The sequence below is a fragment of the Heterocephalus glaber genome, unplaced genomic scaffold (genome assembly GCF_053883595.1).
Source record: "Heterocephalus glaber isolate CG9 unplaced genomic scaffold, H.glaber_assembly_v1.0 deba00000122, whole genome shotgun sequence".
NCBI classification, from domain to species: Eukaryota; Metazoa; Chordata; class Mammalia; order Rodentia; family Bathyergidae; genus Heterocephalus; species Heterocephalus glaber.
The window spans coordinates 31,749,213-31,770,513 of record NW_028258138.1 but is presented as its reverse complement, the minus strand read 5'-3'; the positions used below and the strand labels follow the sequence as shown (position 1 = coordinate 31,770,513).

Below are 21,301 nucleotides of genomic sequence, written 5' to 3'. Positions count from 1 at the left end.
AAATACAATTTACACACTTGGAAATATTTAAATACCTTTATGTAACAACTTCTTTCACTTTTGTGTATTATCGCTTTTTATTACACTTTCTTTTATGTCTAATTTATCAGTCATCCTCTTTTAACAAGCAAGTAGGAAAACTACAGTAAAACCCTCACCAGAATTAAATTAAGCAAGATTATATTTCCTAGAATTTATATTTAGGAGTCTGAGAGAAGGAGAAAAACAATGTTCTGCCAAAAATAGTACTTGCAGTTAGGAATTAGATTTAAAGTAAATATGATATTTTAGAAGAATAAATAACAATGTCCCAACAAGAAAATAATTCATATCTATTCAGTGAGAAAGATACATCCATCTCAAACTCTTGACTCCAGCAAAATCATGTCCTAGTGTTTCTTCCATTCATCCAAGAAAATCATGTCCTAGTGTTTCTTCCATTCATCCAAGAACATTCCAATTGGCCATTTTGTTCTTAAACACTGGGCTAGAGCTTGCCATATGAAGGTGAGACATGGCCCTTTTTGAAGAGCTCTTTGGTTTATGCCAAAACATGCATCTTTGTCATTGAAGGATAATTCTTTAAAAATAATTGTCCAAAAAGAATCTGGATTTGACTTGATTTTATTTAGTGAGCAGTTAACCCCCAAATCAAAATATATAAATACACTATGCACAAAATCCTATTCTTTGTAACTCCATTTTAATAATATTTGACTGTGTACTTCTTGCTTAAACACAACTATCCACCTCATTAAATACTTTCTAAAATCTTACCTGTAAAAGGAGAGAGAGTGAAGAAGCCCTGGAGATAACAGACTTGAGAAATAGATTTGTGAAATTGCCCAATCTTATTGCTCAGTGACTGGAAAATAATCACTAGCCTAGTGTCTCATTGTTTATAGGCTATTGAAATTCCATCTAGTTCCAAGAATTAGATTGATGAGTAAAGAGGCCATGGGATATGGCAATAAAAGCAATGCCTTGGAGTCACAAATCATTTGGAATCAAATTTCAAATCCATTAATTACTAGTTGCATAATTGAGGCCAAAGAACTTCTCTGAGCTTTAGTTTCAGCATTTCAAAACTGGGACCATCAATGAGAATTACGATGAAAATTGTGATGAGGGTCATGGTCACAATAGGACTACCATTGGGACACATAGAGATGCCAATATGTTATATTAAATAAATTTAGAAATTATATAAATATTATGTGTGACTATGGTCAGCACATCTTCTATTTCTTTTCCTTCATGTTTGATTCACTCAGTAATCACATCACCTAAACCAGAAAACAAGAAAAAGCAGTAATGTGAATTTTGAGATCATTGTATAAAACTTGTTCTTTTCTATAATACAACACTGACATCTCAAGTCACAGCTTAAAATTACTTATTTTATTATCTTATTTCAGCCAAGTAACAATCCCTCTCTGATTTGACTGACGAACTATCATATCACTAAATTTTTTATTTAGATACTTATGTTAATTTTAGTTTTGGGCTTATTTTATTTAAATACATTTTCTAACCATCTTTATCTGCATGAAGCAATATAACCATGGTTCTTAGAACCAACCTGGGTTTTGCTTATAACATTAAAATTGGAGATATTTGTAACATATTATCTTCTGTTGCCATATTATAGCTTTGAAAAAGTTTATTCAACATTTACTAGCATGATGATTTTTAAAGCCACATTTATTATAGTTAATGTGCTGTAGCTACCAACTTCTGCAAAAGTACACTGGAAGTGAATTTTTAAATTTGCCTTATTCTCTGAAAAAATTTTAAGTGAGCACCACACAAAACCAATTTACTGGTGTTATTTTTTCTTCTCTGTCTCTATGACATAACTATCTACCTCCCTATTCCCACCTCAAAAGAATGGGGCAAATAATATTCCACTTTCAATAATTATTTTAACTGTATCTGCCTAAAGCAGAATTTTGAGTTTAATTTTAATTTGATCTCATAGAATTCTTTAAAGATTTAAAGTTCACATAGTTTTTTTGTACTTAATTTCATAATTCATTGCCTTAGTTTCTAATTAAATGTTCTCAGTACTCCATTTAAAGGACCCATTCCCTGCATTCCTCTTGACTAGTAGGAAGGAATCAATGAGAATTGATCCAATTTGTAGAACACAATTCTCATATTGATAGTAGTTTATATTCATTTGCTTTTCCCTAATCTTTTATTAATGGTCATCTTCAAAATGTCAATTAATGCCAAACCTCTGCACAGTGATAATGCAAATCTATAAAGAAACCAGCTTAACATTTTGCAGTAGGGAAAGAAGAAGACTTTTATGTTTAATATATTCAGAACAATATGACAGAAGGGAAGGAAAGTTTTAAAACCCGGATGATTTGAGCTATGAATTGCAAACCAAACAAAAACCTAAGATTTTAAATAAACCTTTGAATTCCAACCAAGGCTTTTTCTATAGCCTTTGTTATCCCTCAATACAACACTGCTCACCATGGTCCAATGGACGGTATATTTGTCCTAGCATTTGCATGGTATGAATGCTTGTACACATATGAGTCTTTATACTAGAAATGTAATCTATTAAATCATATCTCCAGTGAAAGAAAAGCATCATTGCATAAATTTTGCCACACTTTATAGAGGGTGGTTTATGCCACTCTATCTTCATCTACCATCCTTTAAACTTTTTAGTGTTTTAAATAATAGACAGTGATGTCAATATAATCCCATGGTTGTTTTACCACCCTCTCAAGATATTTTTTCTCAATCATTTAAAACTGATTCTTTGACTTTCATTAGCACATGTTTGCAATATTTAATGGTTAAGTACATTGTAGGGAGTTGGTACATGTACATATCACATTTAAATTTCTTTGTCTTTCCCCCTCCCTCTGCCCCTTTTAATTTTTCCAGCATTGGATTAATTTATTTATCTTATAAGACCTTATAAAGTTAATTATCATATATACAAATTGAAAACTAAACTAATAGGCCAAAGAACATCAAAAATACGTAAGACAATTGAAAACTGATTTAGAAACATGATGATACTTCACCCCTTCATTATTCCATGTGTGTTCTCTAAAAATCTAAGGACATTATTTTTTCTGTAAACTTTAAACTGGGTCTTAAGTCTTGATTGAATTATTTTTAGGAAGGCTTCATAAATGATACTGTAAACAATTATCTTCTCACTTTTAGTTACCTACTACTGGAGATATTAAGTTTAATTATTTAGTTAAAGTGGTGACTGCATGATCTACCCGTATAAAAGTGTATCTCATCTTTGCAGTTAGAAAATAATCTCTGGGCTAGCTGATACCTGTCACTATCTAATATGCAGCCCCTCAACCCTTTTTCACCTAATAGATTTATGTTGAAGAGTTGTGGGTCAAAGGACACAAATTTTCAATTAGATAAGAGTAAATTCGAGAGATCTAGTACTCAAAATGATGACTGCAGTTAACAACCATGTATTCTTTCTTGATAATCTCTGAGGATAGTTTGCAACTCAGGCATCAGAAGAAATATTGGCTATGCGAGGCAATGCTTATATTAATTAGTCCTATAGAGTCCGTTGGAAAACATATGTGTGCTTCAAAACATTGTAATGTACACATTGAATATATACAATTTCCTATCAATTAAAAAAGAATCACTATAAAAACCCAAATATTTAATAAATTGTTACACTTTAAAATAAACTTGAAGACATAATCCCACTGTAGAAGAACATATATGTTTTAATTCCATTTTAGTTTTTGCACATATCAAATCTGTGATAGACTGTTATAGCCGACTCTTATGTATTGAATATCTTCTATAATATGAAAAATACACATTATAAAGCTACTTGTATGTAGTATATGTATATATAATATATATATCATAAGTTTAAACATGGCATACAACTACTCTTCCAAAAAATAAATAAAGCTATAAAGCAAAATCTTTTTATTAGCCTATATCTGTGATAAAGAATGAATACATTCAACATATTGTAGCAAAATCTTTATAAACAATAAGTCTACAGGGCACAGTTTAGCTTTTAGATACCAATATTTCATGGAATTGTAAAATACTTTGTATATTTGTGAAAATGTGTTATACGAACAGGGCATATAGGAAAGTTATAGATTGAAGAAGAAACCAATGAGTCCAGCTGCAGTGAGGGAGGGACTAGGTGTGTTGGAGTTCACATGCAGTTTAATTGGCAGTGGAGATAAGATCAGGCTGCTGCTAGAGTGTCCAACTGAGCAATGTGGAAGTTGCAGCATCTTATAAAAAGACACTTGAAGCCATCAGCTTGGATGAAGATGCCTACAGAGCTGACTCTGGAAAGAAAAGATGAACTCTGGAACTCTGTGACACACAAGCATTAAGGGCTTTTATTAGAGAAACAGGCCGTCTTTAAAATGATGTATTAGTTCTCCTTGTCCCCCAAGCTTAAAATTACACATAACGGATAGAAAAATCTGGAAAACATTTTTTTAACCAAACATAAACAAGACTTAACCAAAATAAAAGTTAATTTTGAAATGAGAATTGGTTATTTTGAATAGCAGGGGAGTCAAATAGTCAATAACTTCATAATAATCTGTACATCTGATGGAAGATTGTCATGCAGTCCATCTGACATATTTCTTTTTTTGAGACAGAGTTTTGCTCCGTAGCTCAGGCTGGCCTTGAACTCACTATATAGCCCAGGCTGGCTTCAAATCTCATGGCAATCCTTTTCCCAGAGCCTACCAAGTGCTGAGATTACAGGCGGGCGTGCAGCACCATGCCCAGCTTCCATCCGACATATGACTAACCTTTAATGCCTATGATTTTTATGATCCAAGAATTCCTTTTTATATTTTAATTAATGCCTTATATGTTTTTATGGATACTGAGGGGATAGAGTATCTATTACATTTGAGTTCATTTATATCAATTTGTTTTTTCCCTGCAGTATGATACTAGTACAGAAAACATCATTTTTGTATTTTCCAGTTTGCTCAGATTTAGAACCTAAAACTTCAGGAAAATTTGCATTCTTGGTCCCTGTCTCTTCATTAATTCATTTATTTTCTCAGGTTCATTGTAAATTGGGTGGGAATATAAAAGGATTACCTACCTGACCCTGAGGAATTCAGTATCTAATGAGGACAATTGACCTATAAAATCCAGTACCTCTATGCTAAGGCCTTTGTATGTAGAATGGTTACTTTTTATCAATTGAGATGCACCTACTTCAGTTCACATGACCCTAATATCAGAGATGGGATGCAAGAAGATTCTCCTTCAAATATGTCAAATCAGAATAATCTCACCTCATTATCTGCTAGTTCATGGCTCGAATAATCAATACTGTTTATCAAAAAATTTAAGTAAATATTTTTGGGCTTTCTGAATTATTCTTCCAGTTCACTTATAGCAAGACAAGCAAATATCTCATGTCATCATTATATTTTGACAGGAAGGAGGAGAAAGAAAATCAAAATAGTAAAGTTAGTAAAGATGGGATCTTTTGTTTCCTTTGGTCCCACATATGATTAATTAAAGGCAGCACTAGCTGGTCAGACTGTGCTTTATAGATATGGTAAAATTCATTGATTAAAGCAAAATCTATTCTTTTCTAAGCCTAAAAGGGGGCCAGAAGCTTGGTGAGGAAAACAAGGGAACACATTCATTAACCATTTAAGATAAGTTATAGTTAGGTGAAAAATGTTAAATAGATTTAAACATCTCATTTTAAATGATAGTAAACACACTTTCTTCATCTTCCTTTCTTTAATATCTATATCCTCACTCTCAGGAAAAATTAAATTTAAAAAATGCCCAAATTTTAACCCAAATTCTTATAATACCGTATAAACAATTGAAGTTAGTTCATGTCATGGATTTTAGTGAATTTTTTTTGTATTTTTTAACAGTGATTAGAAATCTCTGTGTCTGCATTACATAAACTATGCTTTCTCCAATTAAAAGCAGGACTTACCTTGAAAGTTTGCATTTCTTTTAAAAATAATCCATAAAATTAAAATGACCTTAACATGTTGCATTTTTTAAAGCAAGCCTCCAAAGAGTTAGGGGTTGTCTTGTTCTTTAAAAGCCTTTTAATACATCTAAACAAGTAATTTCTGTTTACCTCTCCCAGTCAACCTCTTTTATTGAGTTATCCTCACGAACAAAGTCCCTTAGTTTGTGATCAAATATTGTGGCAACCAGTACTTCCTCAAATGACACAAAAAAAGACTTGCTTCCTATTCTCTCTAGTGGCTTGAATTAAAACTCTGACCTAAACAGCTGATGCATGCAATAAGTCAGTAATCTAGAGGGAGAGAAGGTCAACACTTTCACGACTTTATCACTTCCAAAGTCAATTTTGAGTATATACAGGACAAAGCCATCACTACAAAGGCATGGATGAATAAAGCAAGAAGAGGCATTATTTCCCCTTTTGTCTGCACAGATCTGAGTCCCTCACCCCTTTTTTCCACCTTAGGCACATCGAGTTCATTATATAGCTCTTATGGTAAGGAGGAGGGAAGGCAAAGAGATTAAAGTGGATAAATATGCTGCAAGTGGAAACCACTATCAGACTCAGGTTAGACTTTCTTCTCCTTTTAAAAACATTCCTAAATGATCCCTCCATAGTTGTGTTTGAGACAAATCGTGTTGACCTAGCTAAAAACAAGCAAAATTAATGATGCCTGTGATGTTCACAAAGAGAGGCATTACCTGCATGAACTCTGTCTCATTTGTAAGCGACACACTTTCCTCTTGGAGAAAACAGCTGGACTTTCTTACTGTTCAGACAGAGAATCCTCTGTTGATGCTGTTTAAGGTGATAAAACACTGCAGAACATTACCTCTTGAATCACCTATGACTCCACATTATTTGATGTAAGAGGTACCAACTTGAATTTTTTGTGTCTGTATCATATCAGCATAGGAGCAGTAGACACTGTCCATATTTATGTTTACCTACCACATACACATAGACATGACACAGAGAGTGATTGAACACAAACAGAATTTAGCAGCAGTGTCATGGAGCTTCTGTATAAGTGTGCACACCAAACCTCAGCTTTCAGAGTATGGGACTTGAGTGCTGTGCTTAGCCTCATCTCTAAAATTCTATGCAGGAAAATAAGTATGCAATTTGAAAACCCTAAAAACAGCATATTTATTTGAGAAGAATGAATGAATGAAGATACTTATATGGATGACTGTAACATAGAATCTTAATCAATTTGGAATGTTTTTAAACAGCAAAATATCCTAAGTTAGGTGTTGTTTTATTCATACATTATGTGGTAAATTTTTCTCAGCCCCTTAAATTGAAAAACTTGTCTTCTGAAAGAAATAATGTTGCACCAGTTTCTCTGCTGTTTCTCAGAAAAGTAGGGCATTTGTATCATCCTCCCTCTTCTTTAAGACCGTGTTTTTCCCCATTTCCTCCCCCTCTCATATGAGGTACTGTCCCTTGAGTCTGTAATTACCAGGAGATGAAGCGATGATGGGGAATGATCACAGTCAATAGCTTTGATTAACAATAAGGTAGAAAATTAGCAATGCTAGCATTCAGCCACTCTGGCCTCTCCCTCCTCCATATGCTCCCTCAGTCCTGCTGGCAGCCTCACAGAGGGCAGTCAAAGCCCTTAGCCTGCTTTGAAGTGCAGAGCAAAGGTGCAGGCAGAGCAGAGAATTAGGGAAATTAAGGGGAAGAAGTAGAAACTGTAAGCCATGATGCTGAGCTCTTTACAGGGCTTAGTGTGCCAAAAGAAAGGCGAGGATGGAGTGTGCTGTGTGTTGTCCTTGTGTGTTTTTCTGTCACATGTGGATTTACTTGTGTCTGAACATGCTGTGATCGAAATGGCAACTACTGTTACTACTGTGACCCCATCAGCAGCTCTGGTGTTGTTTCCGACAGACCCTGAAGACCTAGAGAGGGGCATCAACGACAACGGGACGCCAATCCCCACCTCTGATAACGATGACAATTCGCTGGGCTACACAGGTAGAGTGCTTCTTTTCCCAAATACTGACTTTCTCCTGAAACACTGCTTCCCCACATCAATCATCAACCACCTGTGTAAAATTACCTAATCATCCCTGCTTCCAGTTAACAACCACAACCATTTCCTGTTCTCATTTTCCAGACTTTATTCTATAGCTGGGAGGTCATATTGCAAAAGTAAGCACAGAAATTTTAATGCAAACACTACATTGATTCTTGCTGTGTATTTTTATATAAAAGGAGCTTATCAGCTTATCAATATGTATCTTTGGTATTATAACGTATATAGAAAGATAAATTTTTGAAAGATTAAATATTTGACTAAATTGTTATGAGAAAGAAATAAGGGACTACTTGCAAGTAATTTAGTTGTAAAATTATCTCTACTCTCTTTTTGGTTTTGTTTCACTAGTTGTCATACAAGTAACAGAAAGCAAACTCTTAACAAGAGTGATGCAGTCCATAATTATCAACTTGTATCTTAGGATTTTGTTTCTGTGACTTATTTATCTTATCCACCAACCACTTCTGAAAAAGATGCATGTGTACATCATCATAAAAATAATAATTTAATGTATTGGAAATAGCATATATAAATGTCTAAGAAAGATCAGCCTGAAATATATCAATGTTTATTGCAGAATTTCTAAGTATGGTTCTAAATATAATGACATAAGTTACAGATCTAACTTTGAGATATTTGCCTGAAACTATAGATAAACATAAAGAATAAAAGACATAAATTCACTGGATCAGCTAATGATGCTAACAGCGGTATTGTATAATAACAGCTATTTATTATGTCCATTTCATTCATTCTCGTTAGCACAGTTCTCTGTAGATTTCACTAGGTTTGGAGCTGTGGATAGATTGTATGTTTGTGTTATGTGGTGTAGTTGGGGTTAGGAATAAAGGAGACCTCTTCTGTGTCATTACAGTTGTAGAGATGACAATATGAAAAAAAAGAGTAATTCAGTAGACACATTTCACTCATCTATAAAATAATAAACTGATGTATTAGAATCATCCTGTCTTCCTAGAACTATTAATCTTCAAATTTGTTTCAATTTAGGGTTTTAAGTACTTGGAATAAATACTAAAATTAGTAATGCTTCACGAACAACTTTTCTCACTCCTGTGTTTATTCCATTCTTGTTTTTCTTTATCTTTCAATGTAAGAATAGAAACTAAGAGATCAACAAATTAAAGTTTATTGGGATTAGAAGGTAAAGGAGTTAGTATGATAATTTTCCAGAAACTTTGCTGGAAAAGAGATGTAAATGTCATCAATCTATATATACCAAAATAGTTCACACTTATAAAAGGAAAAATCTAAGATGATTTTCTTTCTGAGGTATCCTCACATGCCAGAGTGTCTTAGTTCTATTCCCTTGTGCTCAGCAAGTCTAAACAAAATGTATTGTTTAGGTACCCTGACAGGGTTTATAGTTGTCTTTTATGAATTTCTTAACAATTATATTTAACTGGTGCATTAATTATGTTGAGCATTGAATTAAGAGAACTTAAAGAACAACACATTTAAGACTAAATGGTACATCTAAAATTTTTTATTTCTATTTATTTTCCCCTTGAGTTAATCAGCTGCCAGATTTCTGATGTTAAGCATATCATTAGATGAATTAATGTGTGGTAATAAACTTATAAAATTATCTTTATTTCTACAAAAGGACTAATTAAAGCAATGTAACCCATTAGAGTGACTAGAAGACAGTCTTCTGAGTAACTTTCTTTCTGAGATTGTAACTGTTTTTAAAAATATAGTAGGAATGTTTACTTTGGGGGTTTTTTATTTCAGTAAATTTTTGATTATTCAGGAAGCTCTTTTCTACTCTGAGTTAAATATATGACTTGTGCCTCTTTTATTTGAATATTGACTGTATTATTTACTCATTAGTAATTCCAGTGGAAATGATAAGAAAAATAAAGTAGAAAGAATGTTGTGCCTGCTTGATAATCATTCTGAAGAAATATCAATAGACTCTAAAGTTAAACAGTTCAAAGTATTACTTAAAATCGTCTACAGTTCTGCTTCCCTTTTGTGTACACATGTGTATGTGTGTGAGTGTGAATTTCCTTTACTAGGAGTTGGTAGGATCTTTATATTCGAAAAACAATGTGTTCAGAGGGAAATGATATGGCCTATCTATTCCTAAACATTGTGACATAGTTAATGAAAACCATGTATGGCTTAGGACATCTAGAAATTAGTAACCCTGGATGTAGCAGCAAGAACATTACAAGAAACAAAACATACTAATTATGCAACACAGAAAATATACAAAACAGTATCAAGTAAGACATTGATATGATTTAGTTACAAGACAAATTTCCATGAAAATTAACAAGCAAATATAGCAGGTAGCATCTGTGGAGCTTTTCTGTACAATATTCCCAAATGACTGTGTAAACAATATGTGGTTTATCAGATGTTTTTATTACATGTTGCTTCACCTCATGGAGATGACATGTGAGACTTTCTCCTAATAACATTTAACGTGTATGTTTTTAAAAACGAATCTGCAATTCTGGAAAATATTTTTGAGAACATGAAAAAATTCCAAAATAATATCACTATGCCACTAAAGTTCATAGCCAACCACCCTCCTTTTCACTGGAAGTAAGTAATTTGTCACTATAACACTTGCCCTGGTACTCAAATCATTTAGGACTGTTACTATCAAATTGACTCATCCTAGAATCCATAGACCTCATTTTATACACATGAATTTATGTTTTTATTAATGATCCAGTCAACAAATGATATCTCTCATGATAATTACTGCTTATATCATACACAATTTTTATCTAAATTGTACAAACAATTTACCTAAATGACACAAAAAATGATATTACAGAGTTTCAGGGAAAAAAACACATTGATTCCCTTTCTCCTTACTATCTCTAAATACAGTGCTATAAACCCACATAAGGTTTTAAGATATTTCAGTTTCATGCTTACTAATCAATAAATGCAAAGGTGGCACTATGGTGTGTTATTAAAGTGGACTTGTGCATTATTTATAGCGAAATGGCCCATTTCCTGTTTAACCAAGCATGGCATAAATATTAGGGGTTATTTAACAACTCACAGAATATAGCCTTTGTCATAAGAACAAGTAAAATGGGGTTTCAAATCAACACTATTGGGTCAGACTCAGCTCAAAGAGATTGAATATGTAATAATCAATGATTTTATAAAGGAGCTTCTGAAGAAAGCACATTGTTTATTGACTACCTGAAGTACATATGTCGTTTTACAAACATGAAAAAATTATATATCTAAGAAAAATTAATTTTCTGAAAAACACATATCCTCCACGAGAGATTTACATAATCCATGCGAAAGCTTTAGTTAACCATAAAATTTTTTAAAGTTTATGGATAAGTAAACATTCAAGTAGTAAGAAAGAATTAATGATATTCTAGTAATATTCTAAATTTTAAAAATAATCTGTAATTCGGAAAGAAATAAAACTTTCCCCATATTTTTATGTATCAAAAAAGTGTATAAATTTGACTTATAATACCTAAAATATATCTTTGCCACCATTTCAACATATAAAAGTTAGATAGTTTCCCCCATCTCCATTGGTCTGTTTTAAGTATTAGGCTCCTGCATTTGTAGTAGCAAATTGGAAAAAAAGCTAAATGCAAATTTTTAAATCTTAAAAACTGAAAAATTGTCAGAACTATATCTTTGTCAGTTCTCCTGCAAAGAAACTATTGAATCAGGTGCAAGTTGGTACTGCAACTACTTGTGGTACTACAATAGGTTCTGCTGTGGTAACAAAGAAAAAGAAAACACAACACAAATGTTCTTTTCACTTAGGTTTCTCGTGTTGGAGGGACTGTTCAGCATAGTCAGTCAAATTCCCAAGACTAAGAAATATGCCATCTTGACACAGGCTTCCATGACTACAGTGGCAAAAGCATCATGAATAGGCCTTAAAAGCTTCTGCACAGGAGTGAATTCTGTTCTTTTATTTATCTAAATAAAATCACGTGTTCACTCCTAAATTCCATAGAATAAGGAATTAGAATCCTACCGTACCTCTCAGAGGAGGAAGAATGAGAAATATATGGTGAGCAACACTAATCACTACTGAACTAAGAATATACAAAGAAAGACATTTGTCATTGGCTCAGAACATATCCTAGTTCTTGGAGGAAGGAAAGTTAATCTCATACAACACCTAGACTGTGGCATAACTGAAGACACTGAATATTCAGTCAATTGTCCCATTGACAAAGCTGCCTATATTCCAACCTTTTCTTTCCTTCCTTGATGAAAAAAAAAAAACTTGTTCAGATACAGTGCTGTAGATGATAACCTGATATAGAACGAAGTATTTAATAAATGCAGAGGTGATGGGCCTAGCAAAAGCATGGTGGGAAGGAAAGAATATCTAGTCACAGAACTAGATAGTCTATTCTAGTGAGGATCTAAATAACTTCTCTCAACCCCATGATGAAGAAAACTCAATACAATTATCCAAGTTGCCTGGACAGGCAAAGTGGCCTACTGCACTATGTTGATGCCTCAACATTACTCTGAACTATGGCATGGACTAGCTTCTCAGCAGTATTAGTGGATTCCATTTTTTAAAGTAATTACATATAAACCCAATAACTGTATCCCTGACAACCTGGATACATTGTTCATGAACCAGTTTTGCAAGCAGTAGGATGGTGGAGCAAGAAACTGAATGACATCGAATTTGTATTGTCACCTGTTTCCTAAAAGCATCCCATGCAATACAAGTTCGTGTGTCAGTGTTCACCCAGGAAGCTACAATCCAACTCTTGGAGTTACTTGAAAAGATCTAGCTCATATCTCTTGCACAGATTTTCTTTTTATATATTCTTCAAAGTTCTCTTTTTTAACACCCCAATCATCCAACACTCTAGCCATTATCCTTGAATCAATTTAGATAGTTTAGTTAAAGTAGAGGACCAGTTGTTCCTCTCAATGTTCTTCCCATAGTAAGGTTTTACTTTTTTGATTGTGCCTCATGCAATACTTTTGTACTGTCAGTACCTGCTGGAGCCTCATTTTATTTGTCTTTCCAATTCTGCTTGAAGTTGTCATGCTTCTATGCATACCTAACTTTATCTACTGAAGGATTAAATATCACCCAGGTGATAGTGGTTGCAGGATTGGTTAGGAATTGGGGCTCCCTTTCTTAGAGATTCAATCATTCCTAATTACAAGTTGCAAGACAGAAGTAGGATTTCAAAAGGAGATAATTTTCCAAAAAAAAGCCATTGCTTTTCTCTAAATCCTTAGGGATCAGTGCTGTGATTCTACAATGAAAACTATCCAGAAGCACCATTTTGTATCCCAACACAACACAATTGGATTTCTTTTTCTTTTTCCATTAAGTTTATTGGTACTTTTTAGGTATAAAATACAGTTACAGTCATCATTGGGATCTTGTACCATTACATGAGTATCTTGGTTCTTATTTTTTCCCCCATTCCCCTGCCCTCCCTTCACCCCCTCCACTCTACCCTATTTGCAAAGACTTTGTTTCCATTTTTTCCTTTTCTCGTATTTTTTCTTTTCCCTTTTTTCCTTTCCCCTACCCCTCCAACTTCCCCTGCTTCTATAGACTTTTTCTTCCTATTATACAATATTAATTATACATTTTTTAACTTACAGTATCAAGATCTAGGAGACATTACCATAGATTTAACAGAATTTAAAAGGATATAGAAAGCATATTACAAAAATCTGTTTTGAAATAAATTTGCAAACTTCTAAGAAGTACCTTGGAAGACAAATTAATGAAACTAACGCTGGAGGAAATATAAAATTTGAATAGCATCTATTAAAGAAAGTATATTCCCAGCTTGAAAACCTACCTATATGACAACAGCAGGCTCATATACATTTTAACTGATCAATTATATCAAACAATTAAAGCAGAAAAAAGAAGGAACACTTCTCCCCTCATTTTAGGAACTCAACATTGTGCTAATCCTAAAACTGGATAAAGATAATAGAAGAAAAAAGTATGAACATAGATAGAAATTTGTTTAACAAAACAAATTATTAGAAGTCAGATCTGGCAGGATGTAGAAAGTGGTTTTATTATAGGGATGGCAGTGTTGGTTCAGCATTGGAAGATCCACCCCCAAAAGTCATCATTTTAACAGAGGAAAGGAGAAAGCCATATGATCTTGTCACTAGCTGGAGAAAAACTATTGGACTAAATTCTACAGCTGTTAATGGTAAAAGCTATCAGGAGATTAGAAGTAGAACAGAACCTTCTCAACAGATTAAAGACATGTACTCCGTACTTCCAGAGAGAGCGCCTTATATGAATGGAGAAGATACAATGCTTTCTCCTTAAGGTGGGGAACAAGGGACGATATGCTTACTCTTTATCTGTCCATTAAACTTTGAAACCTAGGCCCCAACAAAATAGTCTGGCAATAAAACGACACAATTAGGATAGGATTGGCAAGGTAGAAGTAAAATCTTTATATGTAGATGGAATGATCATCTACAGAGAAAATACTAAGAAATCTCTAGGAGCCCCTAGAACTTGTATTTGAATTTAGCAGGATTAGAAAACACAAGGTATATATAAAAAGTCACATCTGTGTATACTTGCTATAAATGAAGAATCAGATATTGAAATTTTAAAATTATGTAGGAGTACAACGGACCTAGAAAAGTTAAAAAAAGAAAAAAAAAAGAAGAAAAACAGTGTCGGAAGACGTTTAGTACCTAATTTTAAGACTTTTTCTAAAGCTACAGTAATCAAGGCAGTGTTAGTGTAAGGAAAGACATAGAGATCATTGGAATAAAAAAAAACAGAGAAACTAGAAATAGAACCACACATATATGGTCCACTGAGTTTTGAAAGATTATTTAACATTAGCATTTTATAGAATATAAACTCAATTCAAGAGCCGAGGAAGAGATAGTGTTTTCAGCAAATGGCACTAGAACACCTGGTATCCATATATAAAAAAATTAACCTCAACCTTTTATTTGCATACATAAAAATAACTTGAAGGGATCTATAAACCTAAACAGGAAAGCCTAAAAGTATTAAACTTTAAGAAGAAATTATAAGGATAAATGTTTATGAATTTAGGGTAGGCAAGAACTACCTAGGATACAAAAAACATGATGTATAAAAGAAACAAACTGATAAATGAGATTTTATCAAAATTTAGAACTTTAAATGACATCATTAAAATGAGAAGTAGTCCTTAAACAGACTATATTTACAATGCATATAACTTATGAGCAGAATATATAAAGAATTCTTAGAGCTCATTAATAGACAACCCAATTAAAAAGTAGACATAAGAAGACGATAAATAGCCAGTACAGCACAAGGAAAGGTATGCAACTCTAGAATCAGAAAAATAGTAATCAGTATGATAACAAGAAGGAATTATACCCTCATTAGGGAGATGAAGTTAAAAGTTTTAAAAGCCTTGTCATGACTTTTTCTTTTTGTTGGATTCTCCCTCTTTGGGTTTAATTTGTCATACCCAATGGATTCATTCTGCTGGGTTTCCTGGGGTTGTGATCCTCACTGTCTTTTCCTAGGGTATTGTCTAAAATTTTTGGAGTGCCAGTTTGCTATTCATGAAGTTCCTGAGGTGCTCTTTATCATGAAAGTATCTTATTTCTCCATCCATTTTGAAAGATAGTTTTGCAGGGTACATCAATCTGGGTTGGAGGCTGTTTTCCTTTAGGGCTTGAACTACATCCCTCCAAGCTCTTCTTGCCTTGAGGGTTTGCATTGAGAAGTCTGCTGTGATTCTGATGGGCTTTCCTTTGTATGTGATTTGTTTCTTTTCTCTCACTGCTTGTAGAATTTTGTTCTTCTGTTGGATTTCTGGAATCCTAACTATTATATGCCTATGTGTACATTTTTTTTGATCAAAGCTAGCTGGAGCCCTATATGCCTCACTTATCTGTATGTCAAGTTCTTTTCCCCTCCTTGGGAAGTTTTCTGCCATCACTTCTGTGAAGAGTCTTTTTATGTCATCTGCCCTCTCTCCTCTTTCTTCATTGACTCCAATCAGTCTTATGTTATTCTTTGTATTGTCTAGCAGCTGCTGGATTGATTTCTCATGTTCCTTTACAATTTTAAAGCAATTTTTCTTTTCCTGGTCACTAATTGCAATCTTATCATCTATATCTGAAATTCTATCCTCACATTGGTTCATTCTGCTGTGCAGACTTTTGATGGAGTTTTAATCTCTTGGAAATCTGTTTGTATCTGTTTTATGGATTCCATTTGTTCCCTATGTTGGGATTCCATCATGTTCCTCAGATCCTCTGTTTTTTTAATCTGTGTCCTCTCTAGATTTATTAATCATGTCTTGCACCATGAGCACAATCTTTGCTGTTATCTGAGTAATTATTTCTGATTTCATTTTTCTCAGATCCTCTTTTGTTGCCAGTTCAGAGAGTCCAGGTGGTTGAGTATCAAATTGTTCCATCTTGTTTCCCTTTAGGGTTGCTGTAGGTGATCCAGAAGTCTGTTTTTGAGGCTTGTTTATGTGTTTTCTCATTTCCATGGGGTGGGGGTGGGGGTTCTGGCACCCACACGGCTCACCTTCTCTGCCCTAGGAGTGTGGGATGGTGGCGGGGGGAGCTTCCTTCTGGGTTCTGGGACCAGCTCAGCTTCTCTGCCCATTGTGTTGCTTCAGAGTCTCCCAAAGTCCTTCTCATGCAGTGTGCAGCCAGCTGAAGTCATAGAAGGTGGTCCAACTGGATTTCTTGATATGCATATCCCAAATAGATCCCAAAAGCAGAGAAACTTTTTATTATGCTGTATCAATAAAACTACCTTCTCTTGCTCTGGGTCACATTCAAAAGTGATAGCATTATGGGTCAGGTACTAAGAAGGAAGAAATAGCCTACACGCACATGATACATATTTCCTCTAAAATCCAAAGGCTTTGCTAAAAAATGTGAATCAAGGTGCAGCCAATTATCCTTCACATAGGAGAAAATATCCTGACATAACCAGGATCCCCAAAATTCACAACAACAGTACACAGAGTTCTAAATCCTTATGGAGCTTATTTTCTATTTTGTGATATGTTCCTGCCTTTAAAAATTATGTCCAGTAACTGCTGCTTACTGGTCACCAAGCTCTGTGAGCATGATTTTGTAAATCAAGTGAATCAAGATGATGGCTTGAGAGCAGTAACATGACCAGGACCTCAGGCAAATAAAGACAGAAAAGAGTTGGTAGAGACCTTAGATAAAATAGAGAATATGTGCTACAAGTGTGCTTGTAGGATGAAAGATAAATTATTCTGCAATTTTTCTTTTATTCTTGAAAAATGAATGCATCTTTTTGAACAGTAGCTGCATTTAATGGGTCAGGGTCTCTGTTGATTTTCTCTAGCAGAAAAATAATATCTAAAAAAAATCTTTAACACTTATATCTCCACCTGATTTTGTAATCAGTAATCATTTTCACTGAGTCCTAAGTCTGCTAACAGATCACAGATGTAAGTTTAATGAGAACTAGACAAAAATAAATATTCACTGTGTATTTTAGCCCTTTAAATTGGGCACTAATTGGCTCATGTTTTCAGAGAGATAGGGTATGTCTGTTTAGCTTTTATTTAGATTGGAAATTCTAAGCACCCCCTACTCATAAAAACCAGGGTCGGAGAAACTAGGTATTCTTCTGCTGATTGCTGATTACACAACACATTTGAGAATTATCAAGATGATGGCTGGGCATGGTGGCAAATGCTTCTAATCCCAGGACTCTGAGAGGCTGAAGCAAGAGGCCCACAAATTCAAGCCCAGTTCAGACAACTTAGGACTTAGCAATAATTTGTCTAAAAAATTAAAAAAAATAAAAAGAGGGCTGGGGATTTAGTTCAGTGCAAAGGTCCTGGGTTCAATCTTCAGACATACACACACACACACACACACACACACACACACACTTCATGAAATGATCATAAGATAGATTTTCAGGCACAATAGCAGATATAATTAAGATAAAACATAGTAGTTATGTGGCTAAATATTAGCAGTATCAATAGTTTCTGTTTCTCTTTCTTCAAATTAGATACCCTGATATATTTTCTTCCTTTAGGGATGTCCAGAAACAAAAGTATAATACATAAATACTGTGATATTATATTGTCCTTTTTACAATTACTCTTCCCTTCCTTCAGTTATGGGACACATCCAAGCCATGTGTTGGATGAAGACTCGGAATCTGGCAATTGGGTGAAGGCTCATGAGGTTCCTATATATGTCTGAAGTCAGGCCTTTGTTTACCACTTTTCATTTCTTTTATTCAAAACTTAATTGAACTATGGTAAATGTCAGCTATTTCAGTCCTACAAAGTCATGATCATTTATCACTGCAAAATATCCTTGGAAGGGTATTGACTATGATAAAATGCCGTATTCCCTTTATCTCTGACTTAACTGGTACCATTGACCTTGACCACTCCATGATCCTATTGCCCACACTGAGATCAGGAACTGATTTCAGAAACTGCTTCCCAAGTGAATGCCTGGACTACAGAGAGAAAATACTACAGTATTTCTCCAAAATGCAAAAGTACTTCTCTGGAGTGCCAGTAGTTCCAAAAGTTTTGTTGGAGGTAATGTTTCCCAGGCCTTTAAAAAGAGTGTTTGAGGATGAGTAAGTATGTCACAAATGATAATTTCACTGAAATATTTGTATTTTTCTACATCAAAACTTCTCAGTGGAAATATAATGCCACATTTGTAATTTTTAAATTTTCTAGCAGCCATATTTTCAAACAAAATTAAAATAATAAAATTGTTTCCATGACTTATATTGTGTTTAACCCAATATAGCCAAGATGTTGTTTCAACATATAATCAATATAAAAGGTATGATAAAGATACTTTCTCTTATTCCATTACTTTACACATCAAAACATCTTAATTTAGACTTTCCACATGTCACATGCTTCGTAACCACATGAATCCCTCTCTCTCTTTTATGCCAAAGAATTTCTGGCATCTAAATTTTATTTACCGAAAACATCATTTGAATTTAAGTTTCAGTTGACATGAAGAACACAGCTAGAACCATTTCCAGCTGTTGTAACTAGGCCTTGAATCTAAATCTGTGTTGAAGGCAATCACATTAATTCAGCTACTTTAAAATCTTTTTTGCTCTTTTCTGGTACATTTAGAATAATATCTTATTGATATTCTCTAGATATCTGTTAATTTAATTAACAAAGTCTAGTAAGGCTTCTCTTCCTGGGTTGTGTGTCATGGTTCTGACATATTGGCCGTTAAATTTGCCCCAGAAGTAATGAAGAGCTCTGGAGCAGAGTGTGAAGTGAATGGATATTTTGGAACATGACCTCCAAGTCTCCAAACAAGGCAGGTTCATCTCAAATGGACATTTCTGAAATTATTGGAAGAAGATAAGTTAGAACTATTTTTAAAACTCAGAATAACTTAACAAATATTCAGCAGAAACGCCATCATGTCTCAGTCACTCAAAAAAAATGCATACTAAAATACATAATAGAAATAAAAATTCATTAAGTCTGAAGTTTCAAAGTTAGTTAACAAACTAGTAACCAATAGTAACTAATTTATTACTTCTGAAAGTTTAAAATGTACCTGAATCACATTAACTGTAATAATTTATATATTAACACTTATTTATATATTAACACTGATTTATTGGTATCCTCTCATGTAATCCTTACAACAGCTTGGTGAAGTAGGTTTCATTATCTCCATTTTGTACACAAGGAAACTGAGAGAGCAATTAAAGCAATTTTCCTGATTTGATACACTGTTCCATCCAAGGAATATAGCCCCTATTCTCAGTTACTGCCCATGCCAAGGTAGGAGTTATCTGTAGTAAGCTTCATGTATTATTAATAATTGCAAAGTCAGCATGTATAAGCTTTCAAATTACCACAGTTATCCAATTAACCCATGGCTACTTATGTAGCCCTTAGTTCTTCTTTTCAGGAACCAACTAATGAATTTCAGTATAAATGATTATACAAGTGGGAAACAAAGGTCATGAAAAAAATGGAACACTTCATAACAACTGTTACATAAAGGGCTCTTTATTTCCCCCAAAATCAATTTTAAAGATTGAAGTTCCAGCAGCAGCTTAGTCAATTTTAATTCTCCTGCTATTCTGTTAGTTCTAGTAAAGTTTTTAAAAATTCATAATAATATGTCAGTTTCCCAAGTATAATAATTTAAAATTATGCATGAAATGAGAAAACATACATAGTAAAATTATGAAAATACAGATGAGAATGATTTACACCAACTTCAGGATGCTAGCTTTTTCGGGGAAAGTAGAAGTTAAAAAGATTGGGGGAAAGCTTAGCAATAATAGTTATAATTTTTATAATTGAAATATGCAATAAACTAAAATATACAATTTTTCTACTAAAAGTATGTAAGACAAATGTGGGAAAATTAATGATTGTTTACATTTTTATTATTTTGTGTAGATTTCTGCATATGTGAAATGTTTAATAACATGAAATTATAGTTTTAAGAAATCAACATTAATTCTTAGGAATTATTGTAGCTCTATGAGAGTCCATGTCATATGTCTTATACTCTCTTCTGATCATTAAAATTGATATGTAACTGGAGCTAAAATATCTGAGAAACTGACACAGCTTCATTAAAATAAAACCAAAAAGAAAAGGACTTTTGCCCAACACCTAAAACTTTTAAAATATCCTTAGATGTTTCAGGATTACAATGTTCAAGTCAAACATAACCTTATTTTTTAAAAATCTAAACCAGAAACAAATGCCTGTAACTGAATTTTTCATTTAAAAATGAAATATGCATTATTACCTTAGAAACATGAATTTGAAGAATTCCTTACATCAATACTTCAGAATCCATACAGCATCATGGTTTTAATGAGTTAATATACTAGTTGTCTCCTTTCAAATGCAATTTAAATGTTTGCAATTTAAAAAGAACTGGTGGAGACACACAAAATCCTTTCACAAAGAACTGTACAGAACTGAATTACCATTCCTAGAATAGGGGTTTGCAACTAAAAGCCTCATTAGTGCAATCGTTCTGAAGATAATCTGTCAGACTATTCACTCTATGATTTAATCAAGACATTGCTCTCAAATCACCAGAGGTAGTGCATTTGATTCATCCCAGCCTTTAATGCATGTTAGTTCCTTGTAGCTTTTATCTATTTCTTCTGTATCTATCTCTTAACTTTCTTCTAACAATAGAAGTGCAAAGAAAAATGCAGCATTGTACTC

At 33.6% G+C, this 21,301-nt stretch overlaps 1 protein-coding gene across 6 annotated transcripts in view; it reads left to right on the top strand.

Moving 5' to 3' along the window:
- The window catches only part of Robo1 (roundabout guidance receptor 1), a 1,092,891-nt gene that overhangs the window by 575,961 nt on the left and 495,629 nt on the right, over positions 1-21,301 (top strand). For 5 of the 6 annotated variants that reach the window (XM_004870578.3, XM_087213903.1, XM_087213881.1 and 2 more), the window contains one exon: positions 7,919-8,005. The exons of the other annotated variant lie outside the window; for it this stretch is intronic. In XM_004870578.3, coding sequence (XP_004870635.1) covers positions 7,919-8,005 — 87 coding nt within the window. The remainder of the gene's footprint in view (positions 1-7,918; positions 8,006-21,301) is intronic. 6 annotated transcript variants of the gene reach the window in all.